The following is a 16327-nucleotide window of genomic DNA, read 5'->3' on the forward strand; positions in this document are numbered from 1 at the left end:
GTATTTGTATTTTTTTTCCTTGAATTTGTTTTTCGTCGATATTGTTTTCCATGCTGAGCACCAATGCTACCGACGCCAGGGAGGCAGTTCCCACACCTTGACCCTACCTATTGACCCATCAACTCATGAATAGGGGACGAACGGCTTTACTTCCCTTCCGAAGGAAGGCGTGATCAGAGATGTTATGCCTCATAACATCCCGGCGGCGCCGACTGGGAATGAACCCAGGGGTGAGAGGCACTCACGATTACCACTACACCACTGGCGCCGCTATTAGTATTATCACGCTAAAACTAATGTCTATCATCTTTTTCCATTAAAGCTTGTACAAATGTCTAATGCTCCATGATAAATTTTTTAGTTGCACTACTGAGCGAGAACATTTCTCTGAAAAGAAAAACATTAATCAAAAATTTACAGCGTTGAAACTGAACCATGTAGGGTGATATTCCGGTAACTTGAGGAGGTTGAGGAAGTAATCTTTTTTAATGTCTGTTCCTTTAGAATTTGGTAGAACAAAATGGGCCATTTATCCAAGAGATAATAATTTTCAAAAACGCAAAGGGTATCATTTTGAAGGTTTTTATTAGCGTTAGCGTTAGCGTTGTTATAATTTACTTCGTAGATTGGATACTAACGACACTCACGTCTCTCCTGAAATTCTTAGTTAGACTACTGTCAGGAATAATGCTGGGGAATAAACATTGGTTCCAATCTAAACAAGAGTTACAGAAGCATGACTGTCGCTATTCCCGGCCACGCCCATCTTTACCATAACTAGGGATAGGGAAGGAAATGTTGATGTAGTACTTACTTAAAGAGAGGCCACCGACTTAGCGACACCCTCATAAGTGCTACGGAGTTGGAGGGTTGGGTAGGGTATTCGGTTAGGATTCACCTCAAGATGGCGATGCAACCAAAAGGATGAATTGTTTATTTGTTGTTTACTTAATCTCTCGATAGCCGGCTATCGAAAGAACATATTCATTTTGTTTAGTGATCATGAATTTTAACAGTCTTGACGGAGAGCTTGGGATCAAACCCATGATTTTCTGCTCAGTAAGCAAAAACGATCCCTCCAGGGTCATCGAGCATCTCAGAACCATAACGCTTCGCGACAATACAGGACCACGTTTTCGCTTGATATGCAAATAGTTTCAATATTAAATATACAAATGATGGTGTCGATTTATTGTGCTGTGAAAGAGCTTTGGGCTAAATCCATCATTTTCTGCTCAGTAAGCAAAATTGGTCCCTCCAGGGTCATCGAGCATCTCATAATCCACAGCACTTCGTGTCAAAGTACGAATATTAACAACCAAGAATTAATCGTTTGAGGCATACTGAAGCATTAAGAAGGTGATATGTGTCACTATAGGAAATCATCATCGTTTCAAATATAAAGAAATTAAACATAAACCTTTGCTTCAGTACCGTCAAACTCCATGTCCATGGGGAGGGTATTATTTTGAAGGTTTTTATTAAGCTTTAAGGGAAAAATACATGCAAAATTATTCGTCAGCTTTTCGGATGAATTTTCGAACTTTTCACTGAATACCTGCCATCTTGTCTTGCACAGTAGTACTGTCAACCTTATCTTCCATCTTTTTCCACTACTTCTCCAAATCTGACGGTGTTTTGATTGTTATGCAACATTTCTTCGATTTACGCTTGATAATTGCCCAAAATTTTTCCTTGGGACGATAATCTGGACAATTTGGTGGATTGATACTTTTTTCAATAACATTGACATTATTCTGCTTATGCCATTCAATGACATCCCTGCTGTAATGGCAGCTGGCTTAGTCGAACCAGAACTTTACGGGATTTTTGTGTGGCTAAATGAATGGCAAAAATGTCTTCTGGAGACATTCCTTCTTGTAAAGTTGTCAATTCATAGTCGCTCCGGTGATAAAAAATGTGTGCTATTGAAATGATTATTTGCTTTAAAAAATCTTGGTTTTGTTGCATCGTCCTGTTGGGATATTTGCTGGCATGATATGACTGAAAACCTTCTTGCATACAGATTCGCCGAACTGCACTGTGCCCAGCACTGAACATTTTCAAGACCGGTGCTCCCAGGATTATTTTCGACTGCCCTAATGATCTTCGGTCGTAATTTCCGTCGTATGTTCCTCTATTACGTTTATTCTGTTTTGCACGATCCAACGTTAGTGTTTCCCGTTGTTCCACGGATTACAGTATATTTTGGAAATTTGAGAACCTTTGCGATTATTTCTCCTGACCACGTTGCGTTTTCAACGAGAGTGTGCAGAATTTTATCAAGTCTCTCGCGTTCCATCTTCGATAACTTTTAAAAGAGTCTATGAATCCTGATGGCATAATTGAATAAACAATCCTTCCAGATCATAACGCTGTCAACAGTTTCTTGCTATGACAACTTGAGACGTTGTAGTAATTAAAAAGGTCCGACCATATACTAACTAGAACAGACTTTTTAACATAATGAAACGCATATCTTGAATCCAAGTTACATCCATTATTATTAAAATAAAAATGTCGAATTAATTTTGCGTTTAGGTCTCAAAGGAGTAATTTTAATCAGTCCTAGATTTTGTTTTGTTTTGAATCATAAAGTTGCTTTCTTGTTTTAGCAATCATTAAAATCTCAAGCAACATGCAAAAACCGAACTTTAAAGTGGATATAGCTTACTGTATACCTATTGGCATACCATACAAAAAAGACGTGTTAGTATGTTGAGCGGATGGAAGTTGCATTCCATCCAAATTAACCAGCAGACCTCATCTTTCAGTTCCAATGTCAGGTTCACGCCATTAGCTTGAAATCACTGGGCCAGTTATGAATACCGATCTTATCGCACCACTTTGCTCTACATCGTGGAACGGAGACGGCTCGACCACACCGGTCTTCCATACATTCACAATTTTGCCACTTTCAAGTAGCTCTACAGAACACCTTTGTGGGCACCGATCGGCGACTTGTAATTATTAGTTTCCTGAAATCGAACCATTAGAACAACATGCGGCGGAACCATGCACAGAACTGGATCGCATTCTGCCATACCAATAGGTTACCCCTCCCTTGTGTCCGTGTGTGCCACTGGCTGCAGCGTGTAATTTATAGAGTGAGCACAAATAGGCAGAGCTTTTTGCACGGATTGTACACCTACAACATTAAGAAGCGTGACTTACAGTTTCAATCATTCACATCTGGTCCGTTCAGTACATTTGCAATCCATGAATGAAAGCGTGCTGCATTCATGAGAAAAATCTGCAACACTGTTGGAATAGTTGGTTAGTTCTGGCACTGAGCTTTAAAATTCTGCATAGGGGAAATGGATGTAATGTCGGCCTAAATGCCCCTAATTTGGGCCCATACATAAATTCAGCAATCGACTGAAATTTCAATAGTGACCAAAACTATCCATTAGTACCGTCCCAATAACGCGTTCATCTAGATACAATTGATAAATATCAGATTTTTAGCGATGGGCCCAATATTAGATCCATAGGCCAACATTAGAGCCATTTCCCCTATGTTTATGAATAAAATCTTCATATCTACGTCTAGAACTTATTATTCTTCCTTTTTCATATAGTTTATATGGGAGACTAAAATGCGGGAGCTTTACGGAGCACTAACACTAAAATTTACGTGCAGTTAGCGGCGTCACCCACCGTTCAGGAGTATTGTGTGTGCCACGAAATGAGGGTTCGCCTTCCCGCTCCAGCAAGTGAAACTTTTCGTAAAACATTTTTTCCTACTGGTCTACTGGGTGTTGTATGTTGTCCGTTGTCTAGTGTTAAGTGTTCAGTCTATGCAATCTCTCAAGGCGGTGTCAATTGTCTTTTTGTCGTTAAATTGTGCCACTGAGGTAATTTTCAGCATCAGACAATCTTTATATCATGTGACATTTTTAAATGTCTTGTTTATAATAGCCTAAAGCACAATAATTCCTGAGGCCTAAATCCATGATCAAATAGATCTCATTCCTAAAAAGTTATTGTTTAAGGTTTGAAGAAAACCTCAAAAACTCTAAAATATTGCATGAGTTTATTTGCTTATGAGTTTTTCCTTACGAAATTCAACTCAACTCCAAATTCAATCAATCAGATTTCTGATTTAAATAATCATTGTTTTATATCTTGAAACTTTCTAAGTGCTTATTTTTGCATTATTCGTTGAAAACTAACAAAACACACACGAGTGTGTTCAAAATATCGATTTTTCTTCACCATTTCTTTTTCTTCTTCTTCTTCTTCTTCTTCTTCTTCTTCTTCATATGTCAAGCTTATTGCATATCGCATATTAGCTTATTGCGTGCTCTCAACTTGGTGTTCTAGATGCACTTCCACAGTTATTAATTGAGAGCTTTCGATGCCTGTGCCATTTATGCATTGGTATAATTGTGAGGCAAGTACAATCATACTTCTATGCCCAGGGAAGTCGAGAAATTTTCCAACCCGAAAAACTTCTAGGCCGTACCGGGAATTGAACCCAGCCACCTCCAGCATGGTCTTGCTTTGTAGCTGCGCCTTTACCGACTGAGCTAAGGGAGGCCCCAATTTTTCTTCACCAATTTTGCCTCAATTAGATCCTGATCATTCTTCCTAAATTTGAACTCATTTGGATGCGAACTCATACTGTACTCGGCACTTGAAGATTATATGGGAATTATAATGTAAAAGTGATCTCATCCTTTAATGATTTACGAATAATATTGATATTTGTATTTATAGAAACTTTCTCAGCTACAACTTTGGTCAAGACCACATTTTAGTAGAACGTCTGCTCAGTAGGCAACACTGATGTACTTGGCGTGAAGAATAGGGAAAAAAATCAAGTTACTATGTCGCAGTGCAAGATTCAGTGTTGCCCTCAAAGCCGTCGAATAATTTTATCAGAAAGTTACCGGCTTCGAAATCAATCAATAACTAATTACATTGACATTAAATCAAAAAACTGTGCGTAAAACTCAAATTTTGTGAGAATGATCAGGACCTGATTAGAAATATATTGAGCTTGGTGGAGCAAAATCAATATTATGAATCACCCTGTTATCATCATGTTATTGACGTTTGAGCAGCTTTATGAGCTTTACCTTTGAATTAACATTTGCGTTTTGATTGTGAGTGCGTGAAAATACATGAGAATCTTAAACGGAGTTTTGGTTTGTAAATTCGCACATCAGTTTATTCTCTCATGATGGCTCAATGAACGATATTTGAGAATTATTTTCCCGAAACTGATGATCTTAAATAATTCCAAAGTTGTTCGAGATTTTGTGCTGAAAAATAGGATATTTCTAATCCAAATAACAGATGAGCGGGTAGTGAATTCAATTAACATTCGAAAGAGTAAAGTAATAGCTGATAAAACCACAGTAAATCACGTTTCCCACGTTTGCGCATAGATGCTAAGACTTGCATTGAAAAAAGAAACTCAATCGGAGATCCTGGTTTTATTTTCTAACAAAGGATATCCTACCTTAAAAATTATACTACACACTCAGCGACGATTTGCGTGTTCGGTAATTTTTTACCGGAAAAAAACTGTAAATGCAGAATATTACAGATTTTTCGGTAAAAAAAATTAATTTTACCAATATTCGGTAAAGTTTAAACGAAGTTTCGGTAATCTGAATATTTAATTACCGAACACTGTAAAAAAAAATACAATACGATCTGTAAAATGTGGTAAACGCCGAATTCGGTAAAACATTACCGAACACACTGTAAATGCCAAATCCGTTTACCGAACTTCGGTACATTCAGACTGTCAAATCGTGGGACGGCTTTTTTTTTTACACATAACCGCAAGCTGAGAGAAGTGAGACCAGTGAAAGTTTTGTAATTTTTATCATGGAACAGGTATGGAAGCAAATTCAAGACCAGGATGAACGCATCACTGAAATTTTAGGAAGACTCGAACGATTGCGCAATATCCTGGAAAAATCTGGCGATTCTAATTGAACATGGAATGAGGGAAGCGTTTGAAATGTTGATCCAATCCGGCACCGTCAGACAAACAAATCTTCCTATTTTTCGGAGCAATGATTAGTGTTGAAACTTTGTCCACAACAGTAACAAAATTTATGCACGCGTTGCAGTAATCTTGCAGTCTTTTGTAGTTGAGTAAATTTCGTAAAGCGTATCCCAAAATCATTACAGGGCTATAATTTTAATGATCAATAAAAACATGAAATATTAATGTAAAAAATCACTTTTAATATAAGCAATCCGGAAAAAATAGAAAAATATAAAATAAAACATTTATATTATTAGTTTTACGGCTCAATCCGGTTAAAAGCACCGAAACATTCGTTAAAAAATACTGAATCGTTCGGTAAGAATCACCGAACTGTTCGGTAAAAATTACCGAATCGTTCGGTCATTTTGACATTTCATAAAAAAAAAGTGTTTACGGAACGTTCGGCAGTCATTTCGTTTACCGAACGGATTACCAGCTGTTAAAAGTTCGGTAAAAAATTACCGAATACGGTAATAATTTCTAAGTGTGTAAGGACTACACACAAAAGATAATGAAAATTACATACGACGTAAAGGGAGAATGTACTTAAATTCTGCACAATATTTATAGCTTTTGATATGTAACTGCAGTAACATGTAAATTTACCAAAACCAATGTACATATCAATTTTATAATGATCTTGAATCGTAAAATTTATCCTAAAACGCCAAAAATGGCTAAAAAGATTGCCTACACTGGCTAAAATGGGTTTCAAATGGGACGATGACCATGAAATCAACAAAATGGCCTGGAACGCTTAAATCAATACTGTACTCGCAAAAAATGAGATAGGGGAATTTACGTATTTTCGGCAACCTAAGCAGCGACCTTCTTTCTACAGCCTTTTTCTCTACACACACACATATGCAGTATTGGTTTGTTTACAATCTTTTGCTGCCAGCTGCTCTAACAATTTCAGTCGAAACAATTGTCAAAAACTGTTTTGAAACGCTTTTACAAAGCTCCAATCTTCTCTAGTGAGAGCGAGTATTGTCGGCAACCAGGTTTTCTTCGGCAACCGTTCCATTTGAACTGCATGTAAATCTGCTGTTCTATTATCGGCAACTCGAATTCAGCTACAATTTGTAGTGCGTGTGTTGCATTTCAAGAAAACCTTGTTAGATTGCTTTTCAGTGGTAAAAATATAGTCAAATTGAAGCTGAAAGCATAAAGAATCGTTTGTATGCATTCAGCGAAGTGTTTTCGTAAGAAAATCCAGTGAAAATAGTGTTTCAATTTGGGTTGCCGAAAATAGTCTGTCATGCCGAAGCCGTCATTTCCCCTACATGGATTAGATTATAACTTTTTAGCGTGTGTGTAAAAATTGACGAAATTTTGACTAAAAGTAGCTAAGAGTGTAATGTTTACGCTGGAAGAATTTCATCACAATCTGTTAAGGTTCAATTTACTTTGATGCTTTTTCGAAAAATTCAAGAGCAGTTTTTTTCAACGCATTAGTTCAGATTGCAAAATGCTCGCACCATTCGATTCCTTTTGCTATTCTACACAAAATGACGCGAGCTTTTAGCAATCGGAAATAATGCGTCGAAAAAAACTGCTTTTGAATTTTTCGAAAATGCATCAAAGTAAATTGAACCTTAAGCAGTTATCGAGAGGGCAGAGAATCTTGTGCGCTGTCATGGAAAATCAGACTGCGTCCCACAGATGGATCGGGAAACACTTGGGAATCCATCATTCGACGATTTCCCGGGTGGTATAGTCATTCAATGAGACCCAGACGACCCTGCGGCGGGCAGGCTGTAGCAGAAAACCGAAGACAGCTGACCCAGTGAAGGCCAGGAAGGTGTTCAAGCGTCGGCCGAATCTTTCGATCCGCGATGCGGCGAAGAAGGCGGATGTATCCATCTGGTTTGTCCAAAAACGATGAAACTTGCTGGTATCCACATCTACAAGGCACCGAACCGGAACGAAAAACAAAACACGATGGCCAAAAACCCGTGCCAGGAAGCTATACCGGGAGTGGCTGACTAAACCAAGGTGCATCGTGATGAACGATGAGACTTATACCAAAGCGTTTCTGAGGAAGTAAAGAAGAACAAGGTGGAAAATTCGCCAAAAAGTTTTTGGTTTGGCAGGTCATCTGTGGGTGCGGCAACATGAGCCAGTCGTACATCAGGACGGGTACCATCAACGGGAAAATTTACCGGGGCGAGCGCGTCCTACACTTCCTGCGGTTTCACGGAGACGAGACGCTGTTTTGGTCGGATTTGGAATCCTGCTACTACGCGCGGCCTGTGTTAGACTGGTACAGAGACAACAATGTTGTTTTTGTACCAAGGGCAAGGTGTGGGTATTCGGTTAGGGAGCTGAGATTCGATAAAGCATTGAAGTTAAAACCTAACCATAATGCTGTAGTTCATTCGCTGAAAGTTTAAAGAAAATCCAACATAAAATGGATTTTTGGCTAACATTTTTGCGTGTCTCACTATTTTCGAGTACAGTGTTTAATCCATTGTCTCAAAAAAAAAAGGATATTTCTATGTGATTTTGAATCGTCAAAATACTTAAGAAAGGGAAACTCTGCTAAGAGGTTTACATTAGTCTGAAAAATGTCAATGCTTTTATCTATTTGGCTGAACATTTGATTTAATTTTAATGGAGTGTTCCAGGATCAAATCATTCTTTAATCTATTCCTTACTGTTATACAGTAGGGTGCTTGGGGAAGTACAACTTGATCTGAAGTAATATTTGATGTAAAAATTGCTCAAATTGGTAGTTATTATAATTTTTAATATAAATATTAATGATATTAACTGTCAAGCGGAAAGCTTCAAAGTAAAAAAAAAATAACAGTGTAACTTTAACGCATACACTCAATGACGTTGCACCGTTGTTGTTTATGTTTACTGCAGCTTTCTGTTTGTCATAATTTTTGCCTAGATTTTCGTTTTCGATAGCTCTGATCGATTTCGACTTCGGCTTTTCATGATAAAAACGGTACTAGACGTTCCCCCAGCAACAAATCTCTCCAAGTTGCATGCTCATGGCGAATCGAGCGTAATACGACCACGGAACCATCACTCTGGGATGTTAACAGGGGCGGCGTTGTCAATCGATTCTCGTTCCATCGGAGAACAGCACATTGGTTCACAGACGATGAAGAATTCGTGGAAATTTATTCCTGGGAATGGAAGTGCACAGAGAATAGCTACCCAAAAATGCCGAATTTATGAGAACAAGGAGCGAATTTTGGTGGCGGTGGCCAGCAAGATCACAAAGGAATGACTTGCCTCTCATGTGAAATGCATTTTTGATTAAACAAATGGCAAATGTACACTTAAAACCAAAATAGTCAAAAACAAGCAAAAAACAACTGTCAGACTAAGTATAAGATTCGCAAATATCACACATATTAAAATATTTAATATTTCCACCATCGGTATTGATACTGATACTTGAAGCTGTCCTTCCCCTGTAGGGTGCTTCAATTAAAAAAAAAAGTGTTAAAAAAAATCTAGGCCAACCACCAGTTTGAATCATAACCTCAAAATATGAGTCTGTCAAAAAATGTTAAAGCTTGATAAAGGCTTAGAGGTCACGCAAATGGTTTGAAGCTTACATGGAGATTAGTTTTTAGTTTTTTTTTTGTAAATTAATTTATTTGTACAGGTTCAATCGAATAAACTTCACAGAGCCGAACTATCAGTTGTGTTATACATTATTAATGTCTTCAATCTAAAGTTAAAATCTGAAGTTAAAGGAATTGAAACTAGTACTCGTGGTCGTCTCGAGGTTAGTGGAGATCTACAGTTTCATGGATGGGAAGAGGGAGAAGGAGGTTTGAAATATAATTTACGAATACGAATACAAATATTTCATTATTCCTAAAACATGAATTTTTTCCTATTCAACTTGATATCAGCAGTGTAATTATACTATTATTACAAAACAAACATTAAAAAAAAAAAACACACACACACACAATACAAACTAAAAACAAGTTTAGTCAAACTTAAAATCTAAGGTTTATATTCTTCAAGAAAACATATATGAGTTTCATAATTTCCAGCTCGCGTCCAACCAAAACATCCCGAACTGAGGGATCTTCATTAGGTTGTCTACCTCGAGCCCGACGAGAAAAGGGCCTATCATTGTTGATCGATTCTCTTCATTGATTTTCTCTTTCGTGAATACCCCGACTGCAAATGTATTTCCCATTCGGTGTGTTGTTTTAGGCGCAGGCTAACATCATCTTCTGTCGAACTGTGCTGCGAGCTTAGCGAGATTCGTTTATGCTGCCGTGGTAAACCAAAGAGAAAGCCGATGAAGAGAATTGGTCAACGAGGATAGGCCCTTTTCAAATGCTCGGCGAGAATTTTCGTTTCCCAGCCGGATTCGACTTTCAACTCCTAAGTACCGTATGTTACATTACACCACTCTGCAGCACACATCTACTATCAGCGAACAGAGAGAAGGTGAACCGTGTCTAGTCGGATTGTACTGGTTGTCAGTATAAATAATCACGGTGTACCGGTACCGGTTGGTGCGGCAAAGTGCGACTTGGGATATCAAATGCAAATCCTAGGGAACGCCCTTTTTTGGAACGTGCTCATACAAATCGTTGCGGTACCTGAAGTCCGCTGCAGATGTGTATGTGTGTCTAGTGTCAGTCGAATTAAGATTTATCGAACAGTTTAGGCATTAATTAGAGCTCCGGTTTGCCTTTGGCGAGCCGTCCGTCGTCGGTGCATGCTAGTTCAAAAAGCACCAAGCATATGCGTGTAAAAGCATGTTGTGGAACTGTACATAAACATACAGGAGCTGATTCAATCAATCAAATTTCTAAGTGATATGATAATTACATGATTTGTGTTGAGTTTTGAAATTTGTTCCGTCCGTTGTTTGAAATTTGACGTCCAGAGAATTTGTATATTGATATCTAAAACATATCATCATGACATGCAAAAAACTAGCTAGTGAGCTAGGAATTTGACCTTGGAGATTTATAATAATAATCTAGATACGCTGGATAATGGCATCAATATATTGCCATTTTCAAAATGTACCATGTGATTGTGCAGTAATTTTCATATAAATGCTTCTGTACGATGAAGACGGGTTTTTCTCATAGTGCATCGAACTGGCCGAGTAGTAGTCTGCCTGATTAAGGATATTGTGTTCTGTTTAAGTGGTACAAAATTCCTATAATGCGGCAACAGCATCAAACCTTGAGGCCAGTTTCTGTCTCCCTTTTATGATGTTCCGCAATCCACAATCATCATTTTACCATTGTAGCCTGCGCGGGGCTCGCTTGATGGTTGTTTTTCACGATCATGATGCGTACGAAACAAAGGTGTGGCCATCGCAAGCCGCACGAACAGATGGGAACATGCGAATGAATTCAAAGTAAATTACGGTTAATTTGCCGTTGCGGAATTTGCTCGGCTCGTTCCGTCAGTAATGGCTATTGAATCGATGGCTGTTAATTTTTAGTGCGCTTCTAATTGAATCCTATCATTGGCAAATGAATCCTAACTATCGTCTTTACTGTGAAGGTCTAATTCCTACATCCGGTTTGCTTATTTTTTTTTGCAGATTTCAAACATATACCGAGCGTACAGCTATCCAACACCAAGTGATATCCTGTCAGGGAAAGAGTTCCTAGCGATTCTCATGGATTCAGATTCTCGTAGCGGTAGAAGCAATAACTACGCTAGCCGAAGTACAACCATCCAGCAATCAACAGTGACAGCTCATCCATACAGAGGGTCACGCAAGTTCAGTCAATTTTACTATGGACGCGCAGAAGATGAGGAGAGCATACTACCAATCGAGGCGTTATTCAGCTCGCATGAAGATACAAGCCGATCCGGCTCTCGATCATATGACCACAGGACTAGGTCACGATCGAGGAACGGCAAACTGCTATCAAGTACTACAAGTACCACTGAAACGATTGTAACTTTCGAAGATCTGGAAGTAGCTGCTAGTGAGATCAGCGTAAGTTCCAGTGGGACTACTGAGGGCGAAGTGGTTGATAGTACGATGTCAACATCGGAATACTCAATCGATACTGATTCAACAAGCGGAACCATGATGACAAGTACCATCCCGACGACTGTATCTGCTAGTCAACAAACCGAGACATCTTCGAAAGACATTGATTCAGTTCATCTAAATGAAGGAGATCGTTCTCTAAATTCGAATTCCTATCGAAGTGAGTTTACGATTGAGGAAAGTGACCCCTCTGTTGGTCATCAACGAAAAGACGCAGAACGAGGGGAATCGACAAACGTTCATCATGTTATGGTGGCCCTTGAATCTGACCAGCCCCATATGCAGCCAACCCGTGGACGAATGCAGCGAAAACAGGACCTAGTTGCTCCTCGTCAGACGGTTATCTATCATGATAAGAAAAGTGAAAATGATCAACCTCGTTCCGTTTCTTACAGTTTTATTGGTGAAACGGCACCAACTCTCAAGACTTGGAAAGATATAGACGAAGAATATCTCCCAAAATTAAATGGTTCGCAAATTATGACGGCCGAATCGTCAATGAGTGCAGTCAGCGAACCGTCTCTGTCAGGATCAGCCATGGTTTGGTCTGAACCGGAGAAAAATTACAGCGAACCGGCAAAAATATGGTCAGAACCAGCAAAAGTTTATTCCGAACCAGCCAAATTCTACTCAGAACCATCCCGGATCTATTCTGAACCTGCAAAAATATATTCCGAACCAGCTAAGATCTATTCTAAACCTTCTAGCTTTTGGCAAACGGCTTATGATAATGCTCCTTCTAGAGCTTCTCCGTCCCAAGCAGCGGCGACTACCGATTCATCTACCAGCCCGAAGCGTATCGTATACAACGACTTGGATAAAATTCCATATGATGAACTTAACGCACCAGCAGATGCGGAGGATCGTAGTTCGATTCATAACGCGATTGGCAAGTTCACTCCAAAACAGGTGCATGATCCAGTGAGGAAAAACTTCAACAAACCAACTCCCGATCCAACGGAAGTCATAGATCCATACGTGGAAAAGCAGGGGGTTGGTAATGGAAGCACTCCAAATGTGGTGCAAACGCTAGCCCCTGTAGCCGGTTCAACCGACGATTCAAAAGTTGGCTACGTGGTGGAAGGGCGGAACTATCGTAAATATCGGGTAGAAGAGAAAACATCCGACGGATTTATCGTTGGAGAGTACGGAGTGTTGAGCCATAACGACGGGAACCTTCGCGGAGTTCGCTATACAGCAGATTCCGACATTAACCCGCGGTTGATATATGATGCGTTGATCAAGTTTCTCTCGCTCTAATGGGTAGTGGGCGTGGTATGAAGGTAACTGTTGCCAAATAAAGTCAGCTCTCTTCCCTATGAAGAATACTAAGTGCATACTATGAATGGAGACCCGATGGGGGAGAGTAACAGAAAAATCTAAGTCGATGCCATACAAACACATTTTTCCAGCACCTATGTAAGATGTAAGATCATATTTATAGCAATACAACGTAACTTTCGTTGCATTACGGTAGAATTAAAAACATAACAATTGGATCGCGTCAAACGAAAAATGTAATTGAATGTGATAGTAGACTATTAATTTATTAGATAGAAATCGTAAATTTAAAGACAATCCATGAGAACAGCAAAACAACTGCTCAAATAATTATGAATGTTTGGAAGTCCATGGTTTCACTCTCTCGGAACATATTCTTGCCATATTGTGAGTCGCACTGAATTATAGTTAGGAGTAAGGCATTAGGTAGGATCATATTAGTTGTACATTTTCATAACGATGATTAGTAAGATAAATAAAGGTATTCACATAACAGCAGATACACTTTCAGAAAATTGTTTATAATTTTTGATCGAACCTGTAGGAACCACTTGTCATCAATAAGTTGAGTTTACGAATAACGATAACAGAATAAGTTTTGGGAATGGGCGTACGAGTTTTTATCCCATTTACGTAAAAGTATCACTTACGATAGTATACTTTCACAAATGCGACTAATGCCATAACTGGTTCATCTACTCTTCAGCCATTTAATTTTTCCAACTGGTTTCAATATTTTGTCTCATTTGTTTATTCTGTGATTTATTTCATGTTGTTCAAAATGTAAATTCATACAGGATTTTTAACCTTTATTGACATTTTTTTATATTTTGAACCGTTTGATGTGAGTGAAATTAGAGTTATTCCTATGATTAATGAGTTCTCAATCATTACATTTACACAATGTTCCACAAAGTCGTAGGGGAATATACGTATTCTCGGCAACCTAAGCAGCGACCTTCTTTCTATAGCCTTTTTCGCACACATATGCAGTATTGGTTTGTTTACAATCTTTTGCTGCCAGCTGCTCTAACAATTTCAGTCGAAAGAATTGTCAAAAACTGTTTTGAAACGCTTCTACAAAGCTCCAATCTTCTCTAGTGAGAGCGAGTATTGTCGGCAACCAGTTTTTCTTCGGCAACCGTTCCATTTGAACTGCATGTAAATCTGCTGTTCTATTATCGGCAACTCGAAATCAGCTACAATTTGTAGTGCGTGTGTTTCATTTCAAGAAAACCCTGCTAGATTGCTTTTTCTCAGTGGTAAAAATATAGTCAAATTGAAGCTGAAAGCATAAAGAATCGTTTGCATGCATTCAGCGAAGTGTTTTCGTAAGAAAATCCAGTGAAAATAGTGTTTCAATTTGGGTTGCCGAAAATAGTCTGTCATGCCGAAGCCGTCATTTCCCCTATATCAATTTAAATATGCACCTTTTCTTCGTGATCAATTTACGTTTTACATTGATTTATAGAAGGTACCTTAAGCTTACAACAGTCACGTTATTATATAATAGGACAGAAATTTTACTCAAATTAATCAGGGTTTCATTCCTAGACCAACTCTTCCCCTTTATAGAAGTGAAAAGACAAAAAATAAAAAAAGAAGTTGTATAGTTCGAGAGCGGCTTTGTACATGTATACACAAAAAAAAAAAAATTTAATATTACATTCAAGAGGATGCACTTCAATAATGTCAAATGGCCACAAAAATAAACAAATGCAGTAAAAACAGCGTAATGTCAGTTTATGCACTGTATTAATGATAATTTTGTCCTTTTTGGCATGTAATATTACACCATATTTTCGGCACGATTGAAGTGAATCAACTTTGAGGTGATATTAAAAATTTTTTTTTTGCTGTGTAATGCTATGTACGCCCTATGGATTCATAACATATTAAAAGGGTGTTGTAAAAATTATTGGTATGAAAAACGTCATCAAGATACCCTTGTTGTATGTTATAACTCCACAGATAAAAATATTATGTAATTTTCAACTACCAACTGGAGCAGGGCTTTAAATGTAAAATTACACGTTTAACAATCCGATATTCAAACGTAATATTAAATCTATGAAATGCTCCTTAAACCTTGGAAAAATACTCCTTTACTGCGTAGCAACGCAGATTTACTGTTCTGTCCGTGTTTGTTTTTTAGTCAGAAGAGCGAAGCGACGGGATAGTGTCTAGAATGAGCTACCAAAAGATGCCTCTTTTAGAATCTTCAACTTTAAGAAGCTTCTTTAAAAATCTTCGTAAGACATCTAAATGAAGCTTCTAAAGAAGATTTTTAAATGGATCTTCATAACATGTTTCTTTTGGAAACTCTCTTTAAAATCGTTCTTTTATAAGCTTATTCTAGACGACTGCCCTTCGCTTCGCTCCTCTGACTTAAAAAACCAAAAAAAAAGTTTTAGATAATATTAATATGGGCCGTGGTGTAGTGGTAAGCGTGATTGCCTCTCACCCTAGCAGGCCTGGGTTCAATCCCAGTTGGTGCAGCCGGGATATTCTGAGGCATAACATCTCTGATCATGCCTTCCTTCGGATAGGAACTAAAGTCGTTGGTCCCCGGTTCATGGGTTGATGGATCGATAGGTAGGGTGCAGGTGTGGGAGCTTCCTTCCTGGCGTCGGTAGCATTGGTGCTCAGCACGAAAAACAATATCGAAGGAAAACAAAATTAAGGGAAAAAATAAGCATTTTTGCAGCAGGTATAAATTTCTTTCTAACATATGTCAGACTTTTTGATAAAGACTTCGGCAAATACATGTTTTGTCAACAATTTTTCTGGTAGAAATTTTCGTCATCAGCATGTTCTACAAAGTTATTTGAGGGGATTAGAAGGAAAGGTATGTAAGTAACCAGAAGTAAATTTCCGAGAAAATGAAAATGCAAAGTTTACATATCTTAGAAGATTACTAAAACGATATTATATTTCAAAACTTATCTGTTATGGATTATGTTATAGCCGTTTATACACAGCAAAAAAATAATTTTAATATTACATCCAAGAGG

General features: G+C 38.3%; 1 protein-coding gene across 1 annotated transcript in view; it reads left to right on the top strand.

The window, feature by feature from the left end:
- Positions 1–13818, top strand: part of LOC135709974 (serine-rich adhesin for platelets) — a 52087-nt gene extending 38269 nt beyond the window's left edge. The window contains exon 2 of the mRNA XM_065232428.1: positions 11571–13818. Coding sequence (XP_065088500.1) covers positions 11571–13292 — 1722 coding nt within the window. The 3' untranslated portion in view covers positions 13293–13818. The remainder of the gene's footprint in view (positions 1–11570) is intronic.
- The last annotated feature ends 2509 nt before the right edge of the window (positions 13819–16327 follow it).

This window comes from Ochlerotatus camptorhynchus, unplaced genomic scaffold (genome assembly GCF_037179485.1).
Source record: "Ochlerotatus camptorhynchus isolate MF236.1 unplaced genomic scaffold, CSIRO-AGI_Acam_v1.1 ptg000369l, whole genome shotgun sequence".
Classification (NCBI taxonomy): Eukaryota; Metazoa; Arthropoda; class Insecta; order Diptera; family Culicidae; genus Ochlerotatus; species Ochlerotatus camptorhynchus.